Source organism: Clupea harengus, chromosome 9 (genome assembly GCF_900700415.2).
Source record: "Clupea harengus chromosome 9, Ch_v2.0.2, whole genome shotgun sequence".
Taxonomy (NCBI): Eukaryota; Metazoa; Chordata; class Actinopteri; order Clupeiformes; family Clupeidae; genus Clupea; species Clupea harengus.
Window position 1 is genome coordinate 7,850,643 of NC_045160.1, and position 14,586 is coordinate 7,865,228.

At 45.9% G+C, this 14,586-nt stretch overlaps 1 protein-coding gene across 4 annotated transcripts in view; it reads left to right on the top strand.

Moving 5' to 3' along the window:
* The first annotated feature begins 71 nt into the window (after positions 1–71).
* Positions 72–14,586, top strand: part of ankrd13b (ankyrin repeat domain 13B) — a 24,135-nt gene continuing 9,620 nt past the window's right edge. For all 4 annotated transcript variants that reach the window (XM_031573229.2, XM_031573230.2, XM_031573232.2 and 1 more), the window contains exons 1-6: positions 72–819; positions 10,863–10,998; positions 11,505–11,629; positions 12,392–12,437; positions 12,577–12,720; positions 13,278–13,500. In XM_031573229.2, the coding sequence (XP_031429089.1) occupies positions 712–819; positions 10,863–10,998; positions 11,505–11,629; positions 12,392–12,437; positions 12,577–12,720; positions 13,278–13,500 (782 nt within the window). In that variant the 5' untranslated portion in view covers positions 72–711. The remainder of the gene's footprint in view (positions 820–10,862; positions 10,999–11,504; positions 11,630–12,391; positions 12,438–12,576; positions 12,721–13,277; positions 13,501–14,586) is intronic.

Consider the following 14,586-nt stretch of genomic DNA (forward strand, 5'->3'; position numbering starts at 1 on the left):
AAATATGAGTAATGACATATTAATTACCAAAATATAAATGCATTGTCATGAGTAACTTATTCATTGTAGTTATGTTTGTATGTATGAAAGTAGTTTTGGATTTAGGCGATAGGTCATTATTCATTTAGGCTATTAGGCTATTCTTTAATAGGTTGACAGGTTTCTAGGCTGTTGTCATCAAAATGGGTAAAACGTTTAAAACAGTGTAATTTCACACCATGAATGTGTGAAACCACAGGGTTTGGATAGACTTAATGGAACCTGTCATAAGGCTATTGGCTGTGTGGTTGGCAAGAACACCAGGCAGTCGTGATAGTCTCGACCGAGCTGCATCATACTCAATCAGACCAGAGCTGTTAAAAGGGATGGGAGCGACACAAGCGTCAGTTGTGAGCTAAGGCGGAGAGCGAGAAAAAGATAGGTTACTACAGAAAGAGGTTTCGGAAAATAAACGAACCTAAACCATGCAGATGGATACATCTCCCTGTAACATCCTATAATAGAGTCACAAAATGAGTATATTATTTTTGTCATCAGAAAGCCATTAACGTTACTATGCCGACGGGATTTCGGTTAGGGGCTGGACCAGAAATACCTCGCAGTTCAATCTTAGCAATAAAATAGCATTTCGACCGTTTTAAAAGTGAGACATTTATTAAATCGACTAAGCTGAGAACCCGATTGGAACAATCTACAAACTATGCACCGAAGATGATCTCCACTAAGCAAAGTCCGGACAATAGTCGCTACCCTCTGCACTACCTGGTGTGGCACAACAAACACCGGCAGCTGGAGAAAGAGCTATCGGCCGGCGAGCAGGTGAGCACCGGCGCCGAGCATCCACCAGTCGTTGTTTGTAGCCTAATAGTTGGCTTTGGGTGGGTTAAGTCTGACAGGATAAAGACGGGTAAGGTGTGATGTGCTGCCGTGCTATGGAGAAAACATGCCCTAAATTATTCTCAAGTGATGTTCGAAGAAATAGTGTTAAGGTGTGGGGACATATCGACAAGTTTCTGCCTATTGCCCAACAGTTACAGCGGGGCTGTTCAGAATTCGCTCATCGTTCATTAGTAGGCTTTTGGAGACCCTTCTTTAATTTCTTCTACATTACTTTATACCAATGTAGGAGAGATATTTGCAAAATTCATAGGCCTATGATAATTGTGGTGGCAAAGCAGCAAACACAATTCCTTGCGATGTGTCCTTTGTGTAGCCTATGATGTCTATTCATTCTGAAGGCTATGCTACCTCTGAATTCGTGCATCTACAGTAGCCTACCCACACCCTGTTCATTCAATCATTGTTTGGTAAACGTTGGGTGCCTCGCTGCGGCGTGATCACGTTATGCTATGTAGGCTATACGTCTGTCATCAGACTAGTGACAGTTGTTCGTATTTTAACAAGTCGTGCAATGTAGTGGCATAAAGGTTAAATTACAAAGACTTTCATCTTACGCAGTGACAAAGGAGCACACCATGGGATGCAGCCATGCCAATAAACAAAATCACATCACTTAACCACTCTCTGTAAGGAGTCTGTTTTTATGTTGTCATGCTCAGTAGGCTTCTTAGTCAGTAGGCTACGACAAAAGCTGTGCACATGGATATGTCTTAAAAGAAGCCACAGGCTACGTGCACTCCATCGGAGAAGATAACCGAATAAAAAAAACTCGACGAGAATGGAGTTATGACACAGACGATCCAGTTTGTGCGAAATATCGCTTTGTGGTAGGAATATTATTCTGCATTGCTGCGTTGCAATGTAATAAGACATTACTAACCATCAACAACATACAGTATTTATTCTCATTAACCGCAGTTTCAGTAAACTGTGCCCTTGTAGGTAATAAGAAGGGAGTCAAATAGTCAATAGAATAAAGTAGTTCTTGACTAAATGTATTAAGCACATCTGTAGTCAAGACGTGAATATATACCAGGTGGTACTTGAAACACTTGCATGTACTACAAGGAAATAGTTTTACACCCCTGCAATTCTCTAACTTGGTACAATGCAGTGTGTGTGTGTGTGTTTACACACGGTCTGTGACTGTCCAACAGTGTAAGTATGTGTCTGCTCTGGTCATACAGGCCAATTCTATAAATAGGGTATCATTTTCAAATGTTGGAGGACAGGCTATGACACACACAATGAAGAACTTGAGAACTTCAGGTGAGCTTGTGTGATTGGATCTTGTACATCTGAATGTCATTGTTGAGCTCTATATCTGGCAGTACAGTTCTTCTTCACACACTTTTGTTGCACCCTGACCAAAAAAAGTGAAACATCCCCTCTCATATCTATCACATTGACTCCTGGGTGCTGTTTTAAGCCCTGTGATCTGGGTGATAATTTCCACCCCAACCCTGTTGATTATCGAGCTCCCTCTGTCTTCCTGATTTACAGGGTGCTGACAGGGTAATCTTCCCCTTCTGTTGGCACAGATATCATACACTCCGATGATAAATGTATTGGCCTGAGATTCATAGTGGGAATGCTGCAGACCCGTGTCTGTCTGTGGTGGAATATGGCCAAAGACCTTTTGGGGGCTTTTGGGAGTGGGGGGGGGGGGGTCGATACTGTCGTGACTCTCTCCTCAGGAGTAAGGAAAGAGGCAAAGAACTCTCAAGACTCAAGAAGTGAATGAAAGAAGAGAATGTGAGGAAGAAAGAGAAAGAGAGAGAGACGAGGCACAGTGCCATCCAGCTAAGGAAAACAAAGATGCTGCACCAGCAGGACAGGATGTGTTCTCGGTATAGGGTGACAATAAAGGGACAGACAAGCACAAATAATGAAAGCAAGAGGACAGGAAGAGCATCAGCAGCAAAAAACGACAGAACAGAATGGGGAGGGGGAAAAAGGTGTACGAGATAGAATGGAGCTCGTTTTGCAGTTTGCTCTGAGAGTGTCGTTAAACAAGAGTACAGGAACTCAGGACAGCTGACAACATGGAAGGTAAAAGAGGAAGCAGCGAGGTGGGGAAAAAAAACAGAAGGGAATGGAAAGAATGAGTGATGAAAGTGTATCTTTCCTCCCCAGGCATAGGCATACACCCATGATCAACAGCCCAGCCTGAGCCAATCCCAGAAATGATTGCGCAGGAGGCCTGGGAATGCTGCTCCGACGCGAGAGAAATGGGTAGACACAGAGAGTGGTGTTTTAATGTGAAGTCAGCACTACTGAGTCATGTGACATCATCTCAGTGGGGGGTGGAGGAGTGGGAGGGGAGGCTCCCTCTCTTCCATATTTCACCAGGCATCTCTCGCAGACCCCTACCGCTCTATTTCCACACTTGATTGTTCTTGCTCTTCTCTGAGTTTTCAACACTTTCGTTCACCATCCACTCTGGTGTAAGTTTGTGAGCTACGTGCCCACCCTGCAAAACTGCCCCCCAGAACTCATCTCTCCACTTCCATTGCCAGTGAAACTCAATACTAATTCTAGCTGAGCTGCTTCACTATAGGGCTGGGGTTGAGGGGCGGGTGGTAGGGTAGTGGGTAGAGATGTAGTTAACATGAGGAAGCTTTTATCTGTGTGTGAGTGGCTCTAATACACAGTAAGTGTTTCCAAGACTGGAAAAAAAAATCTCTTACCAAATACTGCATTAGAATGTGGGAAGCAGAAGATATCTCAAGTCCATATAATCTAATTATAACAAGAATTTATCAATAGATGAAAATATGAGGAGGCCAACAGGGAAATGGGTTCTGTCTAATGCTTCATGGAACACACGGCACAGAAGCGTCATGCATTTACAATTATCGGGAATAGGCAGCTGAGGAGTACAACTTCCTCAGAGCTTCAGTTCCTATACTTTGCATGGGTATCTGTTTCATAGGTCTCACTAGGCTCCCCCATTTAAATTTGTTTATGCAAACCCTAAGAAGTCTGAACAATGCTGGTGGTTTGTGGTTTGATGGAATTTGTTTTTGGCTCATTCTATGGTAACTTCCGTAAGACCTGTCTTATCTCCTTGCAGCAGCTGTAATGGAATGTCATTGGTCAGAGACTTACAACACTGATGCTGTCATAGAATACTGTATCAACAGCATGGAAAGCAAGTCAGGTGGATAGATAGACAGCCTAGTTTTCACAGGATGTATGTTGCTGAATTAAACCATTTTGTCATATTTTTATTATTATTTTTTGTGTGGATTTTTCAGGGTACTCAGAATTTATGTGCTCTCTGCAACACTTTTCCTTAAAGCTGCAGTATGACCGGATATATTGTAGTTCAAACCAAAGGCCTATATAAATGTGGGCCCAGAGGCTTTAGATAGCCAGGCTTATGAAACAACCTGGACAGCATTACAGAAGTGTTCCCCTCAGAAGTGTTTCAGCCTTTAACCAATCAGAAGCTCAGAGGAGCTGAAAGTTTGGAACTGGGCTTTCTGGGCACCAGTCAGTCACCACAGCACAACCAGTGGGCTGGTGGAACTCGAGGAGGGCGGGGATGGAGGAGCACTGGTGTTTGTGGGTAGAGCTAGCTTGGTTAGCAGGCTTTGCACATTGAAACTTTTAAAAAGGTGTTCTCTCTCCTGTGGCTCCCCTGGGCTCACACCTTGTCATGTCACCACTCAGAACATGCCAACGGCTCCAATCCCAAGACTCTTATTCGTAAGAATATATATATTCCAAGTCAATCTGAGTCTCGAAATTATTTATGGATGTGTGGAAATAATTTCCTGCAAGGCTTTGGACGTAGTGTTTGTTATTTATTCTTGGCGCACTATAAAAGACACTTTTATGAACACGTCTCAGCTCAGAAGGCATTACATACCTGTTATTTAACTGCATGCTTTGTCTTAAAAGGCTGCTCACACACCACACACACACACACACACACACATACACATATGTGCATGGATGATCTTCCTTCGCCCCCACACACGCACAGTTTGGGCTCCCAATGAAAGATTGATGCTGGCTTAAGTAGCTGCCAGAGCACATTAGCTGAGGCAGAGAGAGTGCAGGCCCAGATGCTACAGACAGGGATGACCATCAATAATGCAGCTTCCAACTAAGAAAGCCACTGAGACTGGAAGCCAAGGCGGGGGAAGGACTGTGGAGGCGGGAAGAGGGGCGACATAGAGACCCTCAAGGTGTCTGAAGAGGAGAGACCCCCAGTGGGATGGAACATGCTCATGGGTTGGCTACATTGGTCATGTGTGTGGCACGTGTTGGTAAGAATAGCGTTTCTCACATATGACTGAACATGTATGCCACTGTGTGACATTACCTGTTTTGACAGTGTTGTAACCAGCTCTTATTATTTATGGTTGCAGCAAGCCCCTCATATTTCAGAAACATCCTGAAAATGCCTTCCTTTGACATTGGGCACGGTCTCTTTTCTCATTTTCAGCGTTTCATTTTGGAGATGGCATTATATTTTGCCTAATGTGCACACAGTGTATTGATTTCCCTGTGGATTCTGTCCATGTCTGCATTTTGGACCTTTTTTTCAGCAAACCTCATGCTGGAGTACAGTACATAGATGTGCGTCGCTGTCTGTTTATGAGACCCAGGGACAGGTGACCCTGTCTGAGTTTGTCACTGGTATATGAATAGGAGTTAGTTGGGTCATTGGAAGGGCAGCTTGTGTCAGTTTGATGCTTCCTGGACTCCTGGTCCTCCTCCCGTCTCAAGCTTCTGTCTTCCCCACCCCCTAAGCAGCTCTTCCCACTCCTCATGTCACCCCCCTAACTCATGACAAACGTCCAGTTTCTCAGTACCTGTGGGGCTTACTGTACCCTGTCAGCGTCCCTCGGCTTTCATCTCTCTTTTGACACTCCACTCGTGCCCTGCTCGCTTTCTGGATGTTCCAGTCCGCCCCCAGCCTCCTCTTTGGCTGTGCGTGTGTGCCAGACTGTTTCTCCTTCTCCAGTGTCAGCCCCGCAGCCAGGCTGAGAGCCCCACAGGGAAGCCACAAGGGCCATCACTCAGGACAGACTACTCCTGCCGCTGCTGTTCAGGCTGATGCTGTCGCTCTGCCCCCTCAACCACGGCTGGAGCCCAGACCTCCTCCTCCTCCTCTCTCTTCCTCGACCGTTGCTATAGTAATCTTCCTCCACTCACACCCACCCTCTCCCTTACCTCACCTCCTCTTCCGTCCCTCTGAGAATTGCAATGTTTTTCTGGCGCTGTTTGTCCGCTGGGAGCGAGAGCCCCAGTTGCTGGCAGGCAGGCGGGCGGGCGGGCGTCAGGCTGCTGGCGTGGCTAACGAGGCTGCTTCATTAGCACGCCGGGGCCAGGAGCTGGGGGAGGAGAGCGGAGAGCAGAGGCTCCACGTGGGAGGGTGGCTTGTTCCAGTGCACAACAACACTCCAGCTGCTGTTCGCACTCAGCATGCATTTGCACTGTGTTTGAGATGCCCTGTTTTGAATTTGTGTGTGTGTGTGTGTGTGTGTGTGTGTGTGTGTGTGTGTGTGTGTGTGTGTGTGTGTGTGTGTGTGTGTGTGTGTGTGTGTGTGTGTGTGTTTGTGTGTGTGTGTGTGTGTGTGTGTGTGTGTGTGTTTGTGTGTGTGTGTGTGTGTGTGTGTGTTTATCTGGGGATGGTGGTAGTAGGAAAGAACACCGGTAATGCAATTCCGTTCATGGTACATTATGTTCATGTGTGTTCGGACATGCGTATATGCATCACTGGTATCATTGGCAATATGTTCAAATCCAACACCCACAAACCAAACAAGAAGATTTATCAGATTTACCAGCTTGAAACTTGTGACTGACTCCTATTGAGTTCTTGTCTGAGAAGATGTCAGACTTGGCGCCTGTGGCTGAGGTCTTGCCAACTTCAGTAGCTGAAGCTGTCACACCTCTCAACTACAAGTCGCTCAGGGTGACTAAGTACAATTGCCTCATCACTTTTCACAGGGTCAGCAGAGCACTGTCCTCCATGCAGAGGCAGGAGAGATCACACAGCTGCTAGCCAAAAAGACATGCAGGTTTATGACAGAGAGCAATTTTGGTTTACTGTTGCTTAGATCAGATGTGCATCAAGTCATCATCAGAGCCATAGTAAGTAATGTAAACTGGTACGTTTGACACATTTCATTGTAACTATTGTTACAATTATAGCGGTTGCTATGAGAACACTAGCAGTTGGATATTTAGAAGGGATATTGTATAACTTAATTCTGTTTCCTTTTATAACTAATAATAATAATAACTGACAATGAATTGGTCTACTCAGAAAACACCACAAGACTCAATTTCTGTTTGAATGCTGCTCAAAGCATTATTTAATGGAGTATTTCATCAAGTTTAACAAAGCTGGGAAAAGGAGAGACTCCTAGGAGAACATGCCTCTGGGACTGTCCTTTGGTCTGTAGCGAGCATGGAACGTTTTAATAAGGTCCTGTTGTTTTAACTAATGAGGGAACTAGTGAAAGGGTGGGTGCCATTGCATGGCAGTAATGCTGTATATGCAAAGCACACAGACAGGAGGGAATGGAGGTTAGCAGAAATGCAACAGCCCTGAAGGCCAGCTTTGGCCTCCAAGGAAGACTTATCAACAGTTGGAAAATTGGGCAAAGAAGGCTTTCTGAAAAAGGTTTAATTTAGTCTACAGTGACTAGTAGATTCACTCCGAAATGTTTTCACAGAGCCTCTCCTTTCCTTTAAAAACACATTCCACTGTCAACTTTTTTCCTTGGAGTTGCTCTCTGTAAATAAACATCTGCTGTTCCCATACTGATTAAGTCTGCTGCTGTTCTCTCAGCTATGCGTTGTCATTAGAATGGACGGCGTGGCCTTATTGATAATAATGACCTTGGTTCCTGTCAGATATTATAAACAGGGAGATCAGTCAATGACAGAAGGCTCTCTCTGTACACAGTAATATATTTACTGATATGAGAGAGAGGGAGGGAGAGGGAGGGAGGATGAGTGTGTATGTGTGTGGACCATGAATGATTATCTTTCTACTCTTTGTACTGTATGCAGTACAGTCACAAAGTGAGATGTGTAAGCATTAGTGTGAAGTGTGAAAACGATGTATACGTTACAACCCTTTACAACAGGGATCAGTCATGCTCTTAGGCTGGTTTGGACTGTTTTAGTTTTCAGAGTGACTGCTGGGAAAATTCACTGACTGAATCAAAGTACAAAGCATTAAACAGTTGCACTCATTTATTCAGGTAGGGCATTATAAATGTAAATTAACCTGTTTTATAGCTTTGCAAACCATAAATGTTAAAAGCTTGGCAAAGGGGATGTAGGTGTAGGCTAGAGTAAATAGCATGCTAGTCAGAGATGTGCCAAATTAGAATGATGTCAGGAGAATTAACACACAACAGCCACCACCGTAGAAGTGGGTAGGGAACAAAACAAACAAACAATATAACTCTCTATGTTCACCCCATGTCAGGAGTTAGGGATACCAGCACAAAACAGTAGGCTTGTCACTCGGGAAACTCGCCATAACTCGCTTTTCCCTGTAAGCTGTATAGAGCCATTGGCCATCTAGAGCAAACAAAATAGAATTAGTGTTTGATTTGTTATTAATAGTAAGACTTTAATGCCATCTGAGGATGTCCAAAGAGAACTGGAATTGTTATCTTACAATAAGCCAGCCACCAGGCAGCCACAGGCAGCTTTTAGTGCACCACAGACCTCGCAGACTGACTGGAGATCAGCCATTAGCAGCCCACATACAGGTCAGTGGCTGTTACAGAGGCACATCTCATGCCAGCTCCAGGCTCTGTGTTGAGTGTGGTACGCCATGGACTAAAAATGTTTCTGTTTTCTTGGGATGTAATTTTTTGTAGTTGTTTAGTTAACACTACATTTGTCTTGACAAAAATCAGCACTTTGTATAATGATTTTACCCTGACTATTGAATCAGTTCCTCACAGTGATATGCAATGAAACTTGTCTTTCTAACTATGTGCTGGGAAAAACAACATGTCATACACATGTCATACACATGTCATTCATGTGTTTTGCTCCATTTTACGTGTTAATGGTTTGTGAAACATTATCTAAAAATAGCCAAAAATCCATAGTTTTTTATATACCTGGAAAATGATTGTCCCCACCTGAAAAACTGCATCAGATACACACTCCATTCAGTCCCATTCAGTGAAATAATTCATCTATAGCAGGGGTTTTCAACTGGTTTTGTCCCAGGGACCACCATTCTGACTAGAAAGTAATTTGCGGCCCACTGATGTGCCTGCACGCGTGTGCGTGTTTCTAACCGCTGCCGCCACGCCCCCTCCCCCTGCACAGATATTCTGCCATTAACACTTAAATATGTGAAATTATCAGGGTACATCGCTAGCCACCGCCACGCCCCCTCCCCCTGCACAGATATTCTGCCTATAACACTTAAATATGTGCAGTTATCAGGGTAGATCACTAACCGCTGTCCCAACACCCCCTCCCCCCGCGCACATATTCACGATATGCAAGAGAAATCTGGAAATGTGTTGAAATATCAAAGCGAATTTATAAAAAATAAAAAAATTCAATGGTGAACTGATCCATATAGGCTCATTTCGCTGACCCCCTGCAATGCCGCCGCGGACCACCAGGGGGCCACGGACCCCCGGTTGAAAACCCCTGATCTATAGCATACATCCCTGCATGTCTGAGTGTCTGTGCTAGCAAATACAAGAGGACCCTCACACTACTGTTGACTCTACTGTTGAAAGGAAACTTCAATTACACAATTCACAATTAACGATTGAAATTGGTCCAGTATTGAGTTCGTTCTCTGACGTAACACGCCATTCAGTGCCTGTAGTCAATTGGCCTGCCGTGTGGTACTGGAGTGGGCGCTCGCTCAAAGGAGAGCACCTCCCTTTCGATGATTGACTACAGGCACTGAATTGAGTACTATGTCAGAGACCAGAGGAAGAGACAGACTGTACAAACAGTCATTTTCTACAGTTTCTTTGCAGTTTTTGAGGTAAACAGACGCAGGTGTGTCTCTGAAGGGATCCTTTCTATGTTGTCAGACCCTCAATAACCTGAATAGCCTGTCAGTGGCAAAAACAGCGGTTTCCTTTGACTCGGATGCTTGCTCCTTAGGATTCCATTAGAAAGCCATTGTGCGGTTGCCAGTTTTAGCCTTCTAATTCAATACTAATACAATCACTAATTATCCCCAGTACAAATTTTACATTACATAACTGCGTCAGCTTAGAAAACAAATATAGGTGTATGTGGGTGTACTATGTCCTTTGTGTAGGTAAATTCTAATATAATTTGCATTGGTAAAAAGAGAAAAAGGTCTTTATTTAGAAGCAGACCAAATCCTTTTTTTATGGTTTCATTGGCATTAGAATTGAGTGGTGTTTGAAAAATAGGTTGTTGGCAACCCTCCAAAACTCAAGGCCCTGAAAAAAAACATGAAAGCCCTTGCTGTGTCTGAAGTTATAAGCAGCAGATGGATTTTTAGATGCACATCTGAACTATCTGTATCTATTTCGACTGTAACTGCCACTCTGAGGCAGAACTAGGTTGAGGGAGTGTGAGAGGATGGAATGGAGAGGATAAAAAACCCTTCTCCATAACTGAAACAACTCAACCAGCTTCTCTCTGGCATACGAGGGTTGGTCCTGGGTGTTGTAAACTGTACTGTATCACCCCCAGTATGCAGAAATACAGAGTATGCTGCTTATTGTGCCATACTCCCCACATTCACTGCCAGCCTGCATTCTCTGTCTGTCAGTCATGTGAGTGTGAAGGTTTAATTAGCGCCTATCACTTCTCTTTTCTCTCTCTCTCTCTCTCTCTCTCACACACACACACACACACACACACACACACACACACACACACACACACACACACACAAACACAAACACAAACTAGCAAATATTCCCTTTGTCTCTCCTCTCCTCCTCCTCTGATTCCAGGTGGATGTGGAAACTCTGGACCCTCGGGGGCGGACTCCCCTGCACCTGGCCGTCACGCTGGGACACCTGGAGTGCGCCCGGGCGCTCCTGCTGCACGGGGCCGACGTCAGCAAAGAGAACAGAAATGGCTGGACAGGTAACGATGGCCATGGTGTTGAAAGGACACAGACGCCCTGAAACAGTCACGGGTTTTTATGAGTTGCTATTTAATGGAACATCAACCTGTTACAGAATGCAAATTAGTTTATGTGGAATTCAGCTCTAATGTTGATTGGGCCAGATTTGTTTTGTTATTGTGCTGTGTTGTAGTTAGCTGAGCCTGTTGATATTGGAGACTTGGATTGTGCAGAAAGAGTCATACATTAATCGTCTGTCTATATGGCAATCTATATGGAAACTGTAACAGCAAAACAAATTGGTCGTATAGTCCTGAAACCCTATCCCATTACTCCATGTATGAAGGTCATGAGGCCACCCTAATGCTGGATGCTGTATCCTTAAAGGGTATAAGAGCAAACAAAGGATCAAAGACAACATGATTACTAAGAGATATAGGAGCCAATCACTGTGCTGCTCTCCTTTTACAAGTCTATTATGGGTCCCCCTCTCCTCTCCTCTCCTCTCCTCTCCTCTCCTCTCCAGTACTCCAGGAGGCCATTAGCACGCGGGACCCAGAGCTGGTGCGCTTGGTCCTGTGTTATCGTGACTACCAGCGCACGGCCAAGAGGCTGGCCGGGATCCCCCTCTTGCTGGAGAGACTCCGACAGGTAGTCAGCCCTCTCATGAAATATGAAAGCGATTGCACTGTGTTAAATGAGCAGGTTGTGCTGTACCTGTGAGACAGGAGGGCCCTCTGGGTGACACATCTGCTGCCCGTGTGGAGCTACTCGTGATGAAGTGTCTCTCTCCTGAATTAATATCCTGTTAAGAGTGTGTGACTTTAGAAATGTTCAGCCAGATTGCCATAATGGCAGGAGCCACACTGATTGTGCACTGGAGTTTGGTGCTGGTCCCACCCAGTGTCTGTGTCCACCTGTGCTGTCGTATCTTATCTTATCTTATCTTTGCCTCCCCTCCTCCTCTCTGGCTCTCCTGGAGGCTGCTGTACTTTTGTGTGATGGTTGTGTATCCCATCCCTCATTCTCACTCAGTAGTGTCCTCAGCGTCTCCCTCTCACACCCTCTCTCCCTCTCTCTCTCACCCTCTCTCTCTCTCCCCCCTCACCCTCTCTCTCTCTTTCAGCCTCTCACTCTGTCTCTCACACCCTCTCTCTCTCTCTTTCAGCCTCTCACTCTGTCTCTTTTTTCCCTCTGTGTCTGTATTATTAATGCTGCCTCTGGTCTGCCGTCCATCCATCACTGTCCACCAGTTCCTCTGCGTCTCCCATTCAAATGGCCTCGGTCCCCATAATTCCCCATTAACTCCCACTCTTTCCTGTTTGCCCTTATCTTCTGGCCTCCCTCTTCCCTCCCTCCCTCTCCTCCTCCTCTTCCTCTTCCTCTCTCTGTCTTTCTCTCTGGAATGCTCAGGCTCAGGATTTTTATGTCGAAATGAAATGGGAGTTTACAAGCTGGGGTACGTAAAAAATAATGAAAACCCTCCTCTGTATTAAATTTCATGGGACATTTCTCTTTTTATGAGGTCTGCAGGAGTGATTTCTCTCTCTCTCTCTCCCTCCCTCTCTCCCCATCTTTTCCCCCTCTTCCTCTCTCAGTCCCTCTGGTGTCTCGTATCTGCCCGAGCGACACGTACCGCGTGTGGAAGAGTGGTCAGTGTCTGCGGGTGGACACCACCCTCATGGGCTTCGAGCAGATGACCTGGCAAAGGGGAAACCGCAGCTTCATTTTCCGTGGCCAAGGTGTGGTCCTCATCCTCGAACCTCTAACACCCTCGACTCTTAACATCACTGCTAACTCAAATACTGCATTTATGGGTTGCTTGGAAAATATAGCACACACAAGAAGACAAGAAGAGACTGGAAGAAATAGAAAGGGAAAAATGCAAGTAGCTGTGGAGAAGATGATAGTTGCCAACTAAACAAAACTGGGGTATCTTGCCACGCAGGGATGGGAAAAACTAGACTGCAGATGCTGAGTTTGATCCCAGAGGTAGAGTTTCTATCACAGAACTAGACTACAGATGCTGAGTTTGATCCCAGAGGTAGTTTCTATCACAGAACTTCACAGCAAAAAGTTTGAGCAAAGGGTTACTTTTAAATTACAGCCAAGGTTATGTAGGAACACTAGATTTTTGCTGAGGGGTGGACAGTGGACAACACCGATAGTGCACTTGACGCTGTCCGAGTTAATTTAACACCGACAAACACTCTGTGATTGATGAACGCCCTTGAGGTGCCTCCTCCTCCTCCTCTCCTCTTTCCCCTCTTCCCTCCTTATCTCTGCTGTCATCCCTCAGACTCCAGTGCCATGGTGATGGAGGTGGACCACGACCGGCAGCTGGTGTTCTGCGAGACGCTGTCCATGTCGTCGCTGGCGTCGCCATCCTCGCGGAGGGCCAGCGGGGCCCTGGGGCTGATGGGACTGGGCCCGCTGCAGCCCACCGAGGAGCAGGTGGCCGCCCGCCTCTCCGCCCCCGTGGTCACCACCCAGCTGGACGCACGCAACATCTCCTTCGAGAGGTGAGAAGCATGTGGAGGATATTCATGTGCTTATTTATGTCAAATGTAGTCTCCTGGTAAACAGGGAAAAAGCTTTTTTCGATTGTTCTTTAAAGAGAGAAAGATGGTTAAAAAGTATTGACAAAAGATTCTTTGTAGCTGGCTACATAAAATTACATAAAATTGTAAACCAAAAAGATCCTTCCATTAAGCGGTTTTAAGTAGAACATTTAGTTCTGTGAAGATGAGCAGAGAAATTCCACTGGGTGTTAGTGTGGATGCTGTTTTTATTCTGTTTTGAATTTCAGTCAAATGCTTATGATTTATTTTTGTAATCACAGCCAGTTTAGAGCCGTCTGAGATTCAGCATCTGAGATCTGATGAGGGACGTGAGCCGGTCGTGAGAGGGTAGAGATCTGATGAGGGACGTGAGCCGGTCGTGAGAGAGTAGAGATCTGATGAGGGACGTGAGCCGGTCGTGAGAGGGTAGAGATCTGATGAGGGACGTGAGCCGGTCGTGAGAGGGTAGAGATCTGATGAGGGACGTGAGCCGGTCGTGAGAGGGTAGAGATCTGATGAGGGACGTGAGCCGGTCGTGAGAGGGTAGAGATCTGATGAGGGACGTGAGAGGGTAGAGATCTGATGAGGGACGTGAGCCGGTCGTGAGAGAGTAGAGATCTGATGAGGGACGTGAGAGGGTAGAGATCTGATGAGGGACGTGAGCCGGTCGTGAGAGGGTAGAGATCTGATGAGGGACGTGAGAGAGTAGAGATCTGATGAGGGACGTGAGCCGGTCGTGAGAGGGTACAGATCTGATGAGGGACGTGAGCCGGTCGTGAGAGGGTAGAGATCTGATGAGGGACGTGAGAGGGTAGAGATCTGATGAGGGACGTGAGCCGGTCGTGAGAGAGTAGAGATCTGATGAGGGACGTGAGCCGGTCGTGAGAGGGTAGAGATCTGATGAGGGACGTGAGCCGGTCGTGAGAGGGTAGAGATCTGATGAGGGATGTGAGAGGGTAGAGATCTGATGAGGGACGTGAGCCGGTCGTGAGAGAGTAGAGATCTGATGAGGGACGTGAGCCGGTCGTGAGAGAGTAGAGATCTGAT